The 18,193-nt window shown below is 48.2% G+C and overlaps 1 protein-coding gene and 1 long non-coding RNA gene across 2 annotated transcripts in view; one reads left to right on the top strand and one right to left on the bottom strand.

The window, feature by feature from the left end:
• Positions 1 to 9,526, bottom strand: part of TGM3 (transglutaminase 3) — a 38,417-nt gene extending 28,891 nt beyond the window's left edge. The window contains exon 1 of the mRNA XM_006207312.4: positions 9,406 to 9,526. Coding sequence (XP_006207374.1) covers positions 9,406 to 9,412 — 7 coding nt within the window. The 5' untranslated portion in view covers positions 9,413 to 9,526. The remainder of the gene's footprint in view (positions 1 to 9,405) is intronic.
• Positions 9,527 to 9,763: 237 nt separating this feature from the next.
• Positions 9,764 to 11,021, top strand: LOC116279145 (uncharacterized). Its single transcript, XR_012061441.1, has 3 exons — positions 9,764 to 9,888; positions 10,429 to 10,501; positions 10,984 to 11,021. It is a non-coding gene; the product is annotated as an uncharacterized lncRNA (long non-coding RNA).
• The last annotated feature ends 7,172 nt before the right edge of the window (positions 11,022 to 18,193 follow it).

Raw genomic sequence — 18,193 nt, forward strand, 5'->3', positions numbered from 1 at the left:
ACACCCCAACTTCTCACATGGTTGTGGAGGTGAGGGAGCCAAGCTGAGAAGGGTTTATGAAATAGGAGGAGTTTAGCCTATTTAAACCTTTTGAGATCTTTCATTCCTTTGAGTTCTGTTTGAAACATTCCACGGCTCAGTCCTCTGCAAATGAAACTGGTCTCTGTCTTTATGATGTGGCCACGCCTGAGATGGGAGCGGGGCGGCCCATCCCAGCACCAGGCACGACTTTTTTTTTTCATAGGTGTCTGTCTCTCTTCATCAGAATGGACCGTCTTGACCTTTATAGCCTGATGCCTAACACATTGCCTGACTCTATTAGGACAATTAGATAAACAAATGGGGAATGAGTGAACAGACAAGCGTAAAACTCCTGTCATGTAATGATTATGATGACTACAGCTCAAAATTTAGTCCATCCAGAAAGGTGAGTATGGCGTAGTCATTCAATATACACACAGAGAGTACCTATTAATTGTAGGACACTATGTAAGGCGCTATGTTGGGGGTGTGAAAATGTATGAAAAGAAGTTTTAACCCTCAAGTAGCGTCAGCAGCGCTTAAGACAAGCACAAATAAATGAGAATGAATGATGGGATGAGGGAAATCCAACCCCTGCCCAAAAGATGTCTAGGAGATGCAGACAGGAAAGAATTATTTTCAGGTATAGGGATCAAAAAAAAGCTCCACTGGAAATGCCGGACCTGGAAGGAAGAGAGAGTTTTGTCAGGTGTCCATGGAGCAGCCTGCATTCCAGATCAGAGGCAGAGGGACCCAAGGCCCAGCAGATTTTGCACAGAAGAGAAAGAGGAGGAGGAGAGAATGTGGCTCCCACTGGAGCTCCCACCCAAGCAGCTCCGGAGAAAAGAGAGGCTCGTCCTAGACACCCTCTTGAGTGGGATGCAGATTCTGTGGGTCAGGAGACAAAGGCTGCAGCTGGAGGCAGGGCTCGGGAGGTGATCTTGCCACCAGCTCAAGGTACCAAAGATCTGTTCATTCACATATCCAACTCATTCATTCATTCAACAAATAGTTATTGAGAGAATAGATTAATAAGTTTTTCCACAAACTCAGGGAAGCTAAAACATTAATGCAATCAACAAATATTCATGTAATCAATCTATTGAATGAAATGCAGGGCAAAGGGAGGGAAGGCGGGACACAAAAAGGGAGGAAAGAAGATGAACATTCCTGTACGTCAGTATCGAGCAGAGACAGCTTAGCTCTAAGGCACTCTCTGGCAAACACTGAGCTCTATTTGGCTTGCAGAGAGCTAACTTGCTCACCGCTAGGTCTCTCTAGGGCAATGCCCCCACATTTTAAACCCCCGCCTCCTACCAACTGTGCTCCCTGCCTTCTGGGCATCCCCATCTCTGGGATTTGGTGGAGCTTTGCTCTCAGTTTTGTTTTAGTAAAAAGAAGAGCTCTAAGGAACATGTGACTTCAGGTCACATGAGTCTCCCCCGAGATTCTTTCCCTCTCCAACCCAAAAGGATGTGTGCCTTCTCCCCAGGAGAAGCTCACTCTTCTTGACCATGAGCTCTTTGAGAGCAGAAAGCATGTCCCCAGACAGCACTCTGTGAAGCACAAGGGTAAGGAAAGAGGGGTGGCAGAGATTCCCATCTAGAGCCACTTCTGCCTTCCCTCCAACAGGCCCACATCCTTCTTTGCTCTGCCAAGGTTTACGCACTGTTTGTGGTGGCGGTGTCAATACCAGGGGTGTCTCCACAAACAACAAATGTTGGTAAGGATGTGGAGAAAAGGGAACCCTCCTACACTGCTGGAGGGAATGTAAATTGGTACAACCACTATAGAAAACAGTATGGAGGTTCCTCAAAAACTAAAAACAGAATTACCATATGATGCAGCAATTCCACTCCTGGGTATCTATTCCAAGGGACACAAAAATACTGATTCAAACAGGTACATGCAACCCAATGTTCACAGCAGCATTATTTACAATAGCCAAGATAGCAACAAGTCCACCAACAGATGAATGGATAAACAAGATGTGGTGCATATACATACACTGGAATACTACTCAGCCATAACAAAGAATGAAGTTTTGCCACTTGCAACAACATGGATGAATCTGGAGAGAATTATGTTTAGTGAAATAAGTCAGACAGAAGACAAATACTGTGTGTTATCACATATGTGGAATCTGGAAAAAAAAAGAAACAAATGAATGAATATAACAGAACAGAAATAGACTTACAGATACAGAGAACAAAGTAAGTGGTTACCAGTGGGGAGGGGAAAAGGGAGGGGCTAGATAGAGGTAGAGGATTAAGAGGTACAAACTATGTATAAATGAATGTTAGAAGGAAAGATTATACAGTACAGGGAATATAGCTGATATTTTGTAATAACTTTAAATGGAGTATAATCTATGAAATATTGAATCACGATGTTATACACCTGAAATTAATACAATATTGTAAATCAACTATACTTCAGTTAAAAAGGGGATATGCACGAAAAAAGAATCAACACACAAAAGTATACACAGCTAGTTTATATAGGTTTGCTTAAATAATAAAGATCAGGGAGGAAATAAATAAAATAAGAAATTAAAAAAAAACAGAAAAAAAGCAATCAAACCAAGAGCTGGGTTTTTGAAAGAGTATATAGGTTTGCTTTTTAAGTACTGAAAAATGAAACAATTCTAACTACCAAAAAAAAAAAAAGTAGAGGTGTCTCCCTTTCATCCTGGAACCCAATGACTTGTCTGTAGGGAAAACGATGAAGAAAAGACTGAGCTCTGGGGTGCTTTGGCTGCAGGGACACCGAAAGGAGACAAGAGCCCTTGTGGGGCGACTGTGATGGCCATCTCAGCCTCTCCAAGGGTGAACCCTAGTGAGAAGGAGTCTTGCTCCCCACTGGGGTGCTTGTGGGATACACAAGTCTTCTCTGAGCTGGAAGATGAGGAAAAGCAGGGCTCACTCAGCATGTCACCAGTCTGCTGTATGTCAACTGCTATTAAGAGTATACAGAGCACCTTACACGTGTCATCCATGAAATCTTTACGGAAACTGGAATCTGATGCTCAGAGAGAGAAATATCTTCGAGGTCATATACCTAGTGAATTGGTAGAGCCAGGATTCTGAGCCCAGGTCTGATGACCTTCCCCTGCTGCCATGGTCCCCTGTTCCCTGCCTGGGAGGGGACCAGGCAGGACCTTCAGTCCGGAAGTTCCCCAGGTGAGGAGGGGCCCTCGCTAGGCAGGTCTCCCCTTGCTGGCATGTGCATCCTGACACAGGAGAGTGAGCACCCAGAAGGGGACACTGTGTTCCAAAGGGCATTCTACGTGGGAGGTAAGCAGAAGGGGAGGGTCCCCACATCCCCAGGGGGACGGGCAGGTTGAGTGTATGCTCACAAAGCCCCCAGGGAGGTTCCTGAAACCCTTTCCTTCAACTAGCTGCCTCCCTCAGTCATTGCCCCACTTCTGAACTCTAGGATCGGCTTGGCCAGCCCCAAACCAAGGATCTGATGATCCTGTCTGTGGATTATGCAGGGGCCTCTGCTGACCCCTCCCACCATCCCTTGATGTAGCACAAATCATAGCCAGAGTGTGTTCTAGAAAGAAAAGGGCAGGGGCGGGGCAGGGTTGGGGGGGAGATACACAACCATCCAAGTTTCTTCTCAAGTTTATGAGCCTCAGGGCTGTTTTCTGCCCCTGCCTGGGTGAAGGGCAGGGATGAAAGGGCATCAGCTCTCACAATTGACTCATCAGCATATGCTCTTCAAAAACATTAGAGGAAAGGCAACCTTGGAGACAGCGCACACCCTCCCCACGCTGCTTCTGGAGGTGAGGCCTTGGAGGCCCGGGAGGTGGTTTGCCCACAATGGGGCATTTCTGAACTCTCGTCCCAGGGCTCTTCTCAAAATTCCGGCCCACCTCCTTGAGTCATGGGTGAACTCCAGTGTCAGGCGTGGGGCCATTTCCCTAATTGTTTTTTCCTGAGAACGTCAGTGCCACAGGCAGTCCTAACCTGGTAGTGACTGCTGAGGCTCTATCCCAATGTTTACTTGCTCCTTCTTTCCTGGTAATGAAATCTCCCATGTTAATGGGCACATTTTCCCAGGTTCCCTTGTAGCTGGGGGGCCACGTGAATGAGTTCTGGCCAATGACTCTTAGGTATCAGCTATATGGATTAATTTCCAGAAAACCTTCTTTTTTTTAATTGAGGTAAAATTCACAATTTTAACCATTTTAAAGCATACAATTCAGTGACATTTAGTACATTCACAGTGTTGTGCAACCATCACCACTATCCAGTTTCAGAACTTTTCCCCCAAAAGAAACCCCCTGCTCATTAGCAGTCACTCCCCACCCCCCAAAATAACTCTATCCCCCTGGCGACCACTGATCTACTTTCTGTTCCCATGGATTTGCCTCTTCTGGTCATTTCATGTCAATGGAATCACACATAGATGTAGTCTTTGGGTCTGGTTTCTTTCACTTAGCATAATGTTTTCAAAATTCACCCATGTGGTAGCATTTATCAGTACTGGTTCATTCCTTTTTTATGGCTGAATAATATTCCACCATATTGATATACTGTATTTTGTTCCTCCATTCATCCCTTGAGGGACATTTAGGTAGTGTCTAACTTTTGGCTCTTGTGACTCGTGCTGCTATGAATGCTCACTTGCAAGTATTTATCTGAATATCTGTTTTCAATCCCTTTGAGGAAATGTCTTTTTCAAAACAGGTTGGCAAATGCTCTTAGCCTGCTCACCTCTGTCTTCTTTCATCCACTGCCCTGAGTGTGAGTGTGATGTGGATACGACTCTAGAGGTCATCTTAGACCAAGCATGACCTCAGGATGTCAGGGTGTGCGCCTGCACAGAGCCTGGGCCCCAGGGATTTTGCAGCTGCCTTACCCCCCGGAACTGCCCACATCCAGACCTATTGTGTGAGGAACAAGTAGACTTTGTCTTGTTTAGCTCTCTAAGCCATGTTAGTTGGGGCTCACTGTCATTCACAGCCAAGCCTAATTACATATATACATGATAACGTAACCCTCCACTTGGTCTGTGGTCCACCTTTGGCAGGGGTCACACAAGGAGCTCGGAACAGGCTCCAGACTGCGAGAGGGGCTCACTCGTCTCCATCCTTATCGGCTGATGCTGTAAGCAGGTCCCCTCAGCAGACAGGGAGGGGGACTTGGTTGCAAGTGTGGGGCCGGGATTTTCACCTACTCCTCCTGAGAGGACCAGAGAGCTGCTGGCAGGTGCCTGTCACGACATGCCGATACTCTGGGGGCTGCATCTCCCCCGCCTGCTCAGACCCTATTCCCTAGGTCTCTCTTCTAGACAAAAGTTTTGGGGTTTTTTGAAATCTTACAATTTCTACAGTTATTTAGGGCTGATAGATGTGTTCAATATCATCTGGCCTTCAACTTCTTAGAAGAGACCACATTGAGAAATTCATTTTATACATTGTTTACACTCATGGGTCCATAATTGAGGTAAAGTTTCACAGAACAATGCTAACCCTCACTACGTACAATGCACTGCTGTTTTTTAATTCATTTAAAAAAATTTGCAGGTCACAATCCACTAAACTGGTTTCCCAACTTGCTAATGGATGACAACCGGCAGCTTGAAAAATAGGGATGTAGTCCAATATTCCCATGTTACAGGTAAGAAAACTGAGGCCCTGGAAGAGGAAGCCATCTGCTGAGGTCACAGGGTAGTTCAGAAGCAGAGCTTGGCCCAGAAACCAGGTCTTAGGTCCTGGTCAGTGGGGGGGGGATGAGTCATTCCCAGCAGCCCCCTGCCCCTCCTCTCCAGGCCCAGGACGTCTCCAGCTCCTGGCCGGGGCCCCACTCACCCCAGGAGCACCAGTGGTTTCCTCTTAGCCTTCACCAGTCTCTTCTCTCTCTCTTTAGCCTGTGCCGCCTCCCTTCATCTTTCCCCCACATTTGGACATTGTCAGTCCCTGTGCAGCATAGGTGATGTGATTTCTCGGCGCCCAGACAGTGGGGAAGACTGGGGCTCCCTGGGTGGCCGAGCGAGGGGCTGGCGAGGTTCTCCAGGGTGAAGGGGAATGACCCCTGAACGGGTGGCTGAGCGGCCTTGGCCATGGTCTCAGCATCTCTGCAGACGGGGATGGTGAAACTGAACATCCCCCTTCGTAGGGTTATTGTTGGGATCCCACAGGTGCCCATCACTAGCACTGGGGCCTTCAGAGGTGGGACAGGTACCAATGCCTTGGGATCCCACACGTAATGGCATCAGCAACCCAGGATAGAGGGGGGTTTGAGCTTTTCTGTGGGCTGCCATGGAGAACCTCAGATGTGCAGACACAATGCTAAGCATTTTGCCAGCATATGTCTTTTCATGGTTACTCCCCCTCCAACGTGATGTGATTATTCCCATTTCACAGATGAGGGATTTGGAAGTCCAGTCAGGTGACGTCACTTGCCAGATATCACCCACTCAAGCAGGGCCTGGTCCCAAGCCCTGTGTGGCCTGACCACATGCGACTCCAAGCAGCCACCCTGCAGCCAGCCAAGGTGGTGGCAGCAGTGACAGGCACGGTTCCAGGAAGATGCCACAGTTCAGAAAGGTCCTCCCGCGGCCTCATCCCTGCCTTGACATCACACGGTCATAGCAAGAGGAGAGAAAAGAAGGACTCCTGGCCTTCTTCACTTCCAGAGAGAGTTTAGGATCTCTCAGACCCTCACTGCCCTGCACGGGAGAATCACCTGGAAAGGGTCATGTTAGCCTGAACACCACCACTGATCCGTGAAGTTAGAATCTCTGTGCTAGGCACAGCATTGCATTTTCCCCCCTTGAACTCTCCTGATGATTCTAACATGGAGCCAGGACTGAGAATCAGTACTTTAGGTCTGCACAGCGTTTACACTCATCAGAGCTCTTTTACTGGAGCCATCCAGCCGCTCTGGAAGGGAGGCAGGGCAGAAACCACTGTCTCTTATTTTAAAAGGAGGAATACAGGCTGAGAGAGAGGAAGGCAGGCTCCCTCTGAACCCCTCTCAGTGGAAGACCTGGCCCTTGGTTCCCGCGGAAAGCATTTCCTAACTCCTGTTCACGCCCTGGGCCGGCATCTGGGCCCCGGGGAGGAGGAGGGCTGCCCCACCCGTGGAGCGCAGCCCAGCAGGTAGAGGCCGAGCAAGAAAAGTTACACGAGGTGAACAGAGCAGCCAGACCCCAGCACGGGGGCTGCGAAGTGGAGAAAGAGCCACCAGCGTCGCAGCTCCAAGGAAAGATGTTCTGTGCTGACCCCAAGCCCAGAGAGGCACAGGTACCTGGAGACTGGGGACTGAGGCTGGGGACCATAATTAGTCAGCCAGCAAAGCTCACCGGCCCTGTGGGACAGAGCCCTAGTCCCCAGCACAGGGGTTCTGGCCTCCTGCAGGCAGAGCTCTGTGTCCAGGTTTGAACCCTGAGGACTCTGCCTCTGACCCAGGGCCTCTGAGTGGCTTTGAGGATGGGGAGCAATGCTTCCCTGCCACATTGGGCCCAGCGTCTGTGTCCACAACCTCGTTCCTGTTCGCAGTGAGGCTCTGGCCTCAGTGGGCAGCAGGCAGAGGGTGCCGGACTACTTTGTGCAGAACACCGCCAGGCCTCCCTCCACCCCCGTCATCCCCTCCACCCTCTCCACTGCCCAGGTGACCCTCTCCACTGGGAGAACCCCGCTGATCCCAACAAGAACCTTAGACGGAGAGCTGGACACAGTGCTCTCAGACCAGCACACGTGGGTTCCCCAGGTCACTCTCGCCCACCTTCCCTCACATTTCTTTTCCATTCCCTCTGCCCAGAACACTCCTCACCCCACAAAACTACCTCAGACCAAGTCCAGCTCATTGTCCATGACCAAGTGCCCCTGGTTCCCAGGGTCCTTCCATCTGAAACTGTGGCCAGGATTCTCCTCCTCCTTCTGGCCCCACAGCACCAGCCTGGATTTATAAAGCTGCCTGACCACAATCCACCTCGCATGTCACTTGGCTGTGACTGGTGTCAACAACACAGGCAGGCTGCAAGCCCACGGAGGGCAGACACCCCATTGCACTGATCTGGGTGCTCCCGCCACCCTTGTGCTGTCCAGTAAGCTAACTCATTCATCCAGGAACCACGTACACAGCACTGTGTGGTGAGTGACCAGGACCGGCCTGGACCTTGGTCTTAACCTGGGAGCCTGAGGCTCAGTGGTGGCTGTTGGTAAGAGTTCAAATGAGAAACCAGGTTCAGAATTACTTTTCTGTGTTGCAGATGTCACACGCACTGATGTGGGAGCTCAGCTCTGGAAACAGGACTCAGTGGGAAGGGCCCTTCTGGAACCTAGTCTGGGCTCTGCTATCCAGTTTCTGTGGGACCCCGTAAGTCTCTGCCCCTTCCTGGGCCACCTCCTCCAGAGGCAGTGAAGTGGCCTGGGTGTGACAGCTGACATCCCTTCTTGTTAAAGTAAACAGGATCCACAACTCCTGTTTTCAGCAGCTAGCGCGGCTGCAGCCTCAAAGGAGGAAGTGGGGGACAGGGGAAGGGTCCATTTTTGCAGCCTCCCTGTCTTGGTCTTTGTGATCGCTGAAGCAACCAGCATTTGCCTTTTGCATTGTGCTAAGCGATTTCTTGGGCAAAGCTTCCCGCGACCCTAACCACCATTGACAATATTTTACTGGTTTGACTCATGCCTTGTTTGGGTTTGGCGTCGCTGCCAACCCACTAGGCTGAGCACCCACAACAGGCAATAATTAGCACGCAGCTTAACAGGGGTGCCATCTGACCAGAACCCAGTCCTCCACGTGACCACAGAGCCAGAGAACCTGTGTTCTTCCCAGCTGTGCTTTCTCACCCCTGCCCTTGGTGCACTCCTAGGAACTGTCTTCGGCAAACCTGCTCCTTCTGCTCCTGGCTATTTCAGCTCATCAAGTCACTTCCAAAGAGCCTGCCGGTGCTTCCGGATGTGTCGTTTACTTAGGAGCATTCCAGTGCCACTGGTGGTTTCTTTGAAAGCAACTGACATGCTGTCACTCACCCACTCTCCCTTGTAGCTCTGAGACGTGCTTTTCCTTGACTACATTACTGGCAGCTGGTAGAACTGCATTGAGAAACTTGAGAAGCAGGTACCGGCTGACTTCAAAGGGCAGAGCTGGTCCATCTGTCTAAGGGGATGTGACCTCCAGCTGCATTGAATACCTTGCCCATTAAGCAGAAATCCGCCCCGAACATGCTCTACCCCGGGACCACACTAGAGAGACTAGGCAGCCACTGAGAACGAGGTGCCTCTGAATAGAACACCGAAATACTGAGATCTAATCTCTAAGGCCCCAAGGCAGCTGTCCCGAGCTGAACACTCTGTCCTCTCAGACAGCCCAGGAGAAGCATGGACGTCCAGTGGGGACCGGCAGAGAAAACACCATGTGCACTCACCAGACATGTTTCTCCTTCCTCTGCCTCCTCTCTGGGCTCGTCTGGGAATGGCACGGACGATGTGGGGAGACAGGCTGCTGGGATCGCCTTACCATTTATAGAAGCCTCTCCTACACACCCCAATTAGAATTCTAATGAGGTGGGTGAGGCACCAGGTCATTCCTGTAGTGCCTGTAAACGTTTCACTTACGACATATTTGTCACCCAATGGAAGGTCATCCTGCTTGTGCAAGACCAGCTTGGGGAGAAAAGGGGAGGTAAGAAAGACACACAAGGAGTTTGTTTTTATGATTTTTTTCCCCCAGAGATGAACTTCCTGGATCGTAGGGTTCAGGAAATGATGTCATGCTTTTCTTGAAGTATATCGTCTGGAGCTGATGCCAAGAAGTCCCCTGGGGGTCAAAGAAATGTCTCCGCAGAAGACAAAACAGAAGATTGCCTGGTCCTTTCTCAGCATCCGCACTCCTCGGCGGTCTCCACTTTGTGAGTAAGAGATGCTCATCACGGCCCACTTGTTCAGGTTACAGTGTGGCAGAAAGGGCACTTGATTTGGTGTTAGAAGCACTGAGCTCCAATGCGGGCTGGGCCATGGGCCATCACTAAACCTTGAAGCCTTGGAAGCCTCGGAAGCCTCGCCTGTGATTGGGGGGAGGCATGCCCCCATTTCTGGACCCACTTAAATGGGGGAATAACCAGGTGGGATGAAGAAAGTGGGAAGTGCATGGATGTATACCATAATGGATTAAATTGAGGTGTCATCTGGAATCAAACGTCAATTTGACTTCAGATGGGGGGGAAACTGTTCTTTTAAATGAGGCAATGGTAATAGCCACTGAAGCTGTCCCTGTGACATGGTTTCGTTCCGGTTCTGCCATGCTCTCAGTAACACTGGAGGGAAAGTCTTAGACCCTCTCTGAATCCAGCTTCCAAGTCTATTGAAAAAAGCTGGGTAGGGGGAGACTCTGACATTCTACATGTTTTGTTTGCTTATTTGTTGCTTTAAGGGGATCTATTTTTCAAAAGGTCCTACTATGGATATTTACAAGACCTGTGGATAGTATGGTGGACATTTACAAGGGTTCCTGTGATAGACAAGGTGAGTTTCAAAAAATGGTAATGCTTCAAGTGTTCATGACAGAGCAGAAATTTCCGAGGCCTCCCCCAGAGTTAGAGTGGGAAGGAAGACCTGGAACCACGATGACAAGATTACGTCTTCCGGGAAAAGTTGGTAACACTGGATCTTGAGAAAAGTGAGTCTGAATAGAAAGGCAGATTGGAAAAGAGCACTTTGCACACTTCAGGACCTCTCTCACCATACGCATCTCCCTGCACTGAGATGATCTGTTTACATCTGTCCCCATCCCTAGACCTAGCTCTCTGACAGTCCAGGCTGAGCATTATTCACATCTTCTCTGAACCGAGCATGGGTTTGTCACACTGCAGGAGAACACTTATTTTTGAATAAATGAATCAATCAATCAATGTAAAGTTGGAAATAATAATTACCGTCAATTTGGCGCTCACCTCGGGCAGGCACTAGTCAAACACATCACAGTTATTACCTTTTCCTGTCTTCAGGTCAATCCTACGACACGGGCACCGTTATTTTTGCTGCCTTACAGGAGAGGGAACGAATTAGCTCGAGTCTGTGCAACCAGGAGATTCACGCCCATGGGTGAGTGACTGCAGAGTCTGTTAGCTTAACCTGGAGGTGGGCTGCCTAAGTGAGGTGGGACCTTGGCCTTTCCCAAGGCTCTGGTGGCTCTGCACCCATGCCCTGCAGAATGTGGCCCCTGGTTCTCTGGCAGGTGACTCAGAGGAGAGCAGAGCACAGAGAGGCATATGCAGGTCAAGTGGTGTGCAGCGTGGGTCCTGTTTCTGCCAGCGCAACGGCTGCGACTCTGGGCAGAGTCCTCGTTATGCTGAGTCAGTCCTGCCAGAAACCACGAGAACCGTGCAAATGGGAGGGATGAGTGGGGCGAGGTGCTGTGTGTACCCTCAGGTGGGGGACAAGGAAATGGATGGAGCGAGGTTTCTTATTATTGTTACTGCTCTGGCCTGGGAGCCACGACTCGGACCCTGAGCGCTCCTTCCCAGCAGGACAACCTGCAGGGGTGACGGCGAGGCCATGCTGCCCTTGAAGAAGAACGCTGAGCTCACTCAGACCTGGGTCCAAACTCGGGCTCTGCTGTCACCTCGCCTTTCAAGGCCCCTGTGTCCTCATCTGTAAAACTGAGGTGGACTTGCTGTGAGAATTGAGGGAGAGCACGAGAGTAAGTACTCAGCGCTGCCGCTGCCTGGCCCAGGGTCACAGCTTAGTGTCGATGTTCTTAGTTCTCTTGTCATCCTTAAAGCACTCTGTACTCCGAGTATTGTAGATTTTGCAGTGGGATCCACAGTTGTGGACGGTGGTGCCTGCTCACTGGCCCCTTGGTCTCTCCTTGGAAGGATCTGTAGTTGATCCATCTTGACCCCCGGGGGTGTGGTAGAATGATGCCCAAGGTGGATTCAGAAGACCCTGACTGAACGTGGGGCTCTGGGGTTGGCCTGCTGTGTGACTTTGGTAGAATCTGTTACTCCTCTGAGCCTCAGTTTCCTCATTAGCCTTCCCTCAGAGGTGCCAGCATGGTAGGGAAGTTCAAAACCCTGAAATCGTAGATACGACACTTCCTGTAGACAGGGAGGTGCCGGCTTCCCTCCTCCCCCGCCTATGCGCTGGCTGGGCTCTTTGTGGTCTGCTAACTGCCCAGCAGCAGGACCTCATCTCCTTGCTCTGAGTCGACTTGGTATTCACTGCGGGAAGATTGCACCACGGCCACAGCCCCAGCCCCAGCCCCAGCCCCAGCCCCAGCCTGCAGGCGGGCTGTCGTGGCAAGCCGTGTCACAATTTCAGCTAAATGATTTTCAATTCACAGGTGGAGTCACCCGACTACACGCAGATGAAATTCCTGCTTGGCTGCCCTCTCTGCCCCTCAGATTCCAGTTCGGATGGAACATGCGAACAAGGGCTTTAAAAAAAAAAGGAAAAAAAAGAGATGCTAATTGATCATTTGCCTTTTCTCTCCCTCTCATGAAGGGATTTACGGTTGCTGAAGATTTTGCAACACATGTAAAGGCACAGAATTTTATGAGAAACCATGGACCCAGCCTTTCTCCCAGTGCAAGTGTCCCTTTCCTGACACTTTTCTCATGAAAACTCCGGAGACAGGAAACTCACACTCTTCAAGCAGCCCAAGCGGGCACCAGACAGCTCTGGCTGTAACATCTATTTCTGGGCCGATTCTGTTTAAGACACATCTTTCCTGCTCCATGAGGGTGGGATCTTTGTCTGTTTCCATCACCACTCCATCCCCACTGCATCACTGTGCCTAGAGCACCCGGTGGGCTCTCAGTATCTGGCGTTCAAGTGCACTGAAAGGACCAGAAAGTTCTTCCCCATTTGAACTGAGAATTTCAGAACTTCTACCCATTGGTCCTCACTGCTTCTCCCCTATCCCCCATTATCCCTCACTGATCCCACACGAGCCCCTGTACCCCTCTCTTCACCCGACAATCATCATGTTCTCCCCCTGGCTGGCAAACACCCCCTTCTCTTCCAACATGTCCCTTCTCCTCTAGGTTAAACATCCGTTTCTCCGGCTTTCCTGATGAGTCATGTTTGGAGGCCTCTCATCATCTTGATGAGATCATGTTACTCCCCTCCTCTGAAACCTTCAGTGACTCCCCATGGCCTACCACAGCTCAAGTTCCTTAGTCTGACGTTCAAGGCCCTCCAGTGTATGTTCAACTTAATTTTGTTTTTCCCTACTGCTTTTACATGAACTCTCCTCTTTGGCAAAACATACCTAGTCATTTTTCCTGGACCCCAACATACTTGTCCCTGCCTCTAGACCTGTTTATAAAATGCCCCTGCCTGGAACACCTTCCGTATTCCTTCTGTACCAAGACCCCAAGAAAGTATCTCCCCTCCTCCTGATCATGCCAGTGTGTTGAGGAAAGAGAGTTTGGGGTGAAACAAGCAAACCTAGGTTTAGGTGTCAGACACATATTCTAACTTACCATAAGCACATATTTCTATAATCAGGTGGACCTTGGGCAAATCACATCACCCCTCTGAGCCTAAAGTTTCTCCTCTGAAAACTGGATATGATGATACCAGCACGGCTCACCCTCCTGAGCACGCTGAGGAATCGTGCGGTGACGTCCATAAAAGCCCTTTGTAAATGACACAGGGCACTGCCTCCCTTTGTCTGAGCCTCTGGAACCTGCCGTGGGTCACTCATCTGGCATCTAACAATACACAGTCTCAATCTGTTAGTGACTTCAGGAGGGGAGTGTGTGAGTCTGCATGCTTGGCCACTATTTCCCAACACCAGGCTCCATGCTAAGAATTCCACATCAGTTGGTTTTTAAGCTTCACGACAACCCTATGAGGGAGGTATTACGATTCCATTGTCTAAATAAGAAACCAGAATTCCATTGTCTAAATAAGAAATAGAGAAGCTAAGTACTTGGCAAGGGTACAGCTAACAAGGAGTGAAGCAGGCTCTGAACACGGGTCCGGCGGACAGTGGAGACCTGTCTATGCCGCCCTGTTGCTGACAGGTCCTCCAGCTCAGTGACACCTGGGCCTCTCTGGGTCGTTCATTCAGGGGACTGTTGTTAATGATACTGGTGGTGATGGTGTTATTAAACTCAGGGCTGAACAGGAAGACAGGACCCCCTGGGACTAATAACAAAGCCTTCACTTGACTGTGTCTATGCCCAAATTTTCCACTCTCACCCAAACCACTCAATCAAGCAAAACCTTGAAGAAAGAGTAGACGTGTAAAAGTCCCTTACAACACCCAACAGCGCTCATTTCATGGAGTGCCTGTGGGAGGTGGGCGGTCAGGACTAGAGACACCCAGCCCCCAGAAGACAGGGAGCAACTTGAAATTTTCTTAAAAGACAGAAAGTGTTAAGAGCCAAAAAAGAGGTGTGGAAGGAGTGGTGGACACCGATTACGGAGGTAAGGAAGAGTGAGTTACTAAGGAGGAGGGAAAAGATCACTTGGAGGCAGAGCCGGCAGGAAGAAGATGCGCAGAGAGCAGGCAGCCCCGTCCCAGGAGGAGACTGCAAATGAGTTTATGGGGAGCACACAGTGCCAGGCCGGGGTCGGGGGTGGGGAGTGGGGCGGGCCGGAGAGGCCGGTTCCACCCTGAAACAGAAGGAGGATGTGGGAGGAAGGGACATCTGCGGGCAGCCCGCTCAGCACGTGTGATGGCCTAGGGATGGAAGGTTGGTTCACGCCACCAAGTTGTCACTCAGCCACCTGTGAGCATGCGACCGGAAAACCAAGCCCAGGAGAGAGGAAACCACAGCCCACCACCTGTGGGCTTTGAGGCCACGGCCCGGAAGGCTTGCGGTTTGCATAAGAGCCCCGGCACCAAGGCCGCCTTGGAGAACAGAAGTGGTTGGGTCCCGGGGGTTGTGCAAATTCTCAGAACGTAAATGGACCAGGGAGGTCATCCAGCCCAATCCCTTCCTTTTCCAGATGGGAGAACTAAGGCCTTCGGAGAAATGATTTCCTCCGGGTCACTGAGTAAGTGCCCTGGTCTCAGAGCCAGAAGAGAGCGGAAGGGTCAGTTGTCCAACTTCTTCCTTCTGCCGATGAGGGCACCGAGGCCCCAAGCACCTGGAACTGGACCGCAGGCTTCCCTGCCCTCCACACATGCTCTTTCCGCCCTGACGGTTTAGTTTCTTCTTTTCTCCCCATTGAGAAACCCATCTTTGAAAGGCCTCAGGGGCCGGGCATGCCAGGTTAGGGAAATGTTTTTCAGTCTTATCAACAGCAGCAAATATTATCAATGTAGTTAAACAGTTATACAATTATCACAGGGCTCGCTTTTATAGCCACCGTCTCCCCTGATCCTTACCTGGCTCCCAGGAAGCAGATTTTAGGACAACTGCCACGTTAGAGGGGAGAGAATGGAGGCCCAGAGAGATTGTGTGTCTGAGTCAATGCCAGACTCAAATCTAAACCTTTGGATTCCAAATTTCATCATCCTTCTTCTCCACTTCATGTCAGGTATTAATAAAAAATTAAGAAATACAACTGAAAAACAAACAAAATTACCCAAATGGGTTTCAGAGAAAAAAATGTTCAAGATCTCCTCCATGCTGGATGTATTTTAGGAACTTGTATGTACAGGGTTTCTCTTTATTTTTTCCATCTGATGTAGCACAAGCCACTTGAATATCAATGTGATTTATGAAGAACGTGAAGGTTTGGAAAGAGGTGAGGAAGGGCTGTCCTGTGGGTGTGACGTGGGGGAGGCTTGGGCTGGGAGGGGAGTCGAAGCCTCAGGGAGGCCCCTCTGGCCCCAGCCTTACCATCACCCACAGGCAGGTTCAGAATCAGATGCTCTCTCTCAGGACCTGTTTCCCCAGCCTCCAAAGTGGTGAGAGATTCGAGGTGGTTAGTTTGCACAGGCCCTTCCCGTGGGGACTGAAGAATCAGCAGGTCTTCCACTGAGGGCTCAAAAGAAAAGAAGAAAGACTAGAGGGAGGGGCAAAGATTTTTCTGGATTCTCTTCATTCATTCATCCCACATGGATTATGTCCACCATGTGCAAGGCTCTCTTTAGGCATTTTGGGAAATTCAAAAATGAACACATTTTATGGAGGACAATTTGTACCAAAATCTGTAAAAGTATACATATACAATTGCATGTAATGCAATGACCCATAAGATGTCAATAAAAGGAGATATTTTGGAAAAAATGTAAATGTTGAATAATAGGAAATTTTTTTTGTATTTTTTTGAAGTACAGTCAATTGCAATGTGTCAGTTTCTGGTGTACAGCACAATGTCCCAGTCATGCATATACATACATATATTTGTTTTCTTTTTTTTTTCATTAAAGGTTATTACAAGATATTGGACATATTTCCCTGTGCTATACAGTATAATCATGTTTATCTATTCTGCATTTTAAAATCCCAATCTGTCCCTTCCCACCCCTGCTCCCTTGGCACCACAAGTTTGTATTCTATGTCTATGAGTCTGTTTCTGTTTTGTATTTATGTTATGTTTTGTTTTTAGATTCCTCATATGAGCGATCTCATATGGTATTTTTCTTTCTCTTTCTGGCTTACTTCACTTAGAATGACATTCTCCAGGAGCATCCATGTTGCTGCAAATGGCACTGTCAGTTTTTATGGCTGAATAGTATTCCATTGTATAAATATACCACTTCTTCTTTATCCAGTCATCTGTTGATGGACATTTAGGCTGCTTCCATGTCTTGGCTATTCTAAATAGTGCTGCTATAAACATTGGGATGCAGATGTCATTTTGGAGTAGGGTTCCTTCTGGATATATGCCCAGGAGTGGGATTCCTAGGTCATATGGTAAGTCTATTCATAGTCTTTTGAGGAATCTCCGTACTGTTTTCCACAGTGGCTGCACCAAACTGCATTCCCACCAGCAGTGTGGGAGGGTTCCCTTTTCTCCACAGCCTTTCCAGCATTTGTCATTTGTGGATTTTTGAATGATGGCCATTCTGACTGGTGTGAGGTGATACCTCATTGTAGTTTTGATTTGCATTCCTCTGATAATTAGTGATACTGAGCATTTTTTCATATGCCTATTGATCATTTGTATGTTTTCCTTGGAGAATTGCTTGTTTAGGTCTTCTGCCCATTTTTGGATTGGGTTGTTTGTTTTTTTCTTATTAAGTCGTATGAGTTGCTTATATATTGTGGAGATCAAGCCTTTGTCAGTTTTATTTGCAAAAATTTTCTCCCATTCCATAGGTTGTCTTTTTGTTTTACTTATGGTTTCCTTTGCTGTGCAGAAACTTGTAAGTTTCAATAGGTCCAATTTGTTTATTCTTGCTTTTATTTCTATTGCTTGAGTAGACTGTTCTAAGAGAACATTTTTGAGATGTATGTCAGATAATGTTTTGCCTATATTTTCTTCTAGGAGGTTTATTGTATCTTGTCTTATGTTTAAGTCTTTGATCCATTTTGAGTTGATTTTTGTGTATGGTGTAAGGGAGTGTTCTAGCTTCATTATTTTACATGCTGCTGTCCAGTTTTCCCAACACCGTTTGCTGAAGAGACTGTCTTTATTCCATTGTATATTCTTGCCTCCTTTGTCGAAAATGAGTTGACCAAAAGTTTGTGGGTTCATTTCTGGGTTCTGTATTCTGTTCCATTGGTCTATACGTCTGTTTTTGTATCAATACCATGCTGTCTTGATGACTGTAGCTCTATAGTATTGTCTGAAGTCTGGGAGAGTTAGTCCTCCAGCCTCTTTCTTTTTCTTCAGTAATGCTTTGGCAATTCTAGGTCTTTGATGGTTCCATATAAATTTCATTATGATTTGTTTTAGTTCTCTGAAATATGTCCTGGGTAATTTGATAGGGATTGCATTAAATCTGTAGATTGCCTTGGGCAGTGTGACCATTTTAACAATATTGATTCTTCCAATCCAAGAGCATGGGATATCTTTCCATTTTTTAAAGTCTTCTTTAATTTCCTTCATCAGTGGTTTATAATTTTCTGTGTATAATTCTTTCACCACCTTGGTTAGATTTATTCCTAGGTATTTTATTACTTTGGGTGATATTTTGAAGGGGATTGTTTCTTTATTTTCTTTTTCTGTTGATTCATTGTTAGTGTAAAGAAATGCAACTGATTTTTGAACGTTAGTCTTGTAACCTGCTATCTTGCTGAATTCTTCAATCAGCTCTAGTAGTTTTTGTGTGGACCTTTTAGGGTTTTCTATATATAGTAAAAT

Source organism: Vicugna pacos, chromosome 19 (genome assembly GCF_048564905.1).
Source record: "Vicugna pacos chromosome 19, VicPac4, whole genome shotgun sequence".
NCBI lineage: Eukaryota > Metazoa > Chordata > Mammalia > Artiodactyla > Camelidae > Vicugna > Vicugna pacos.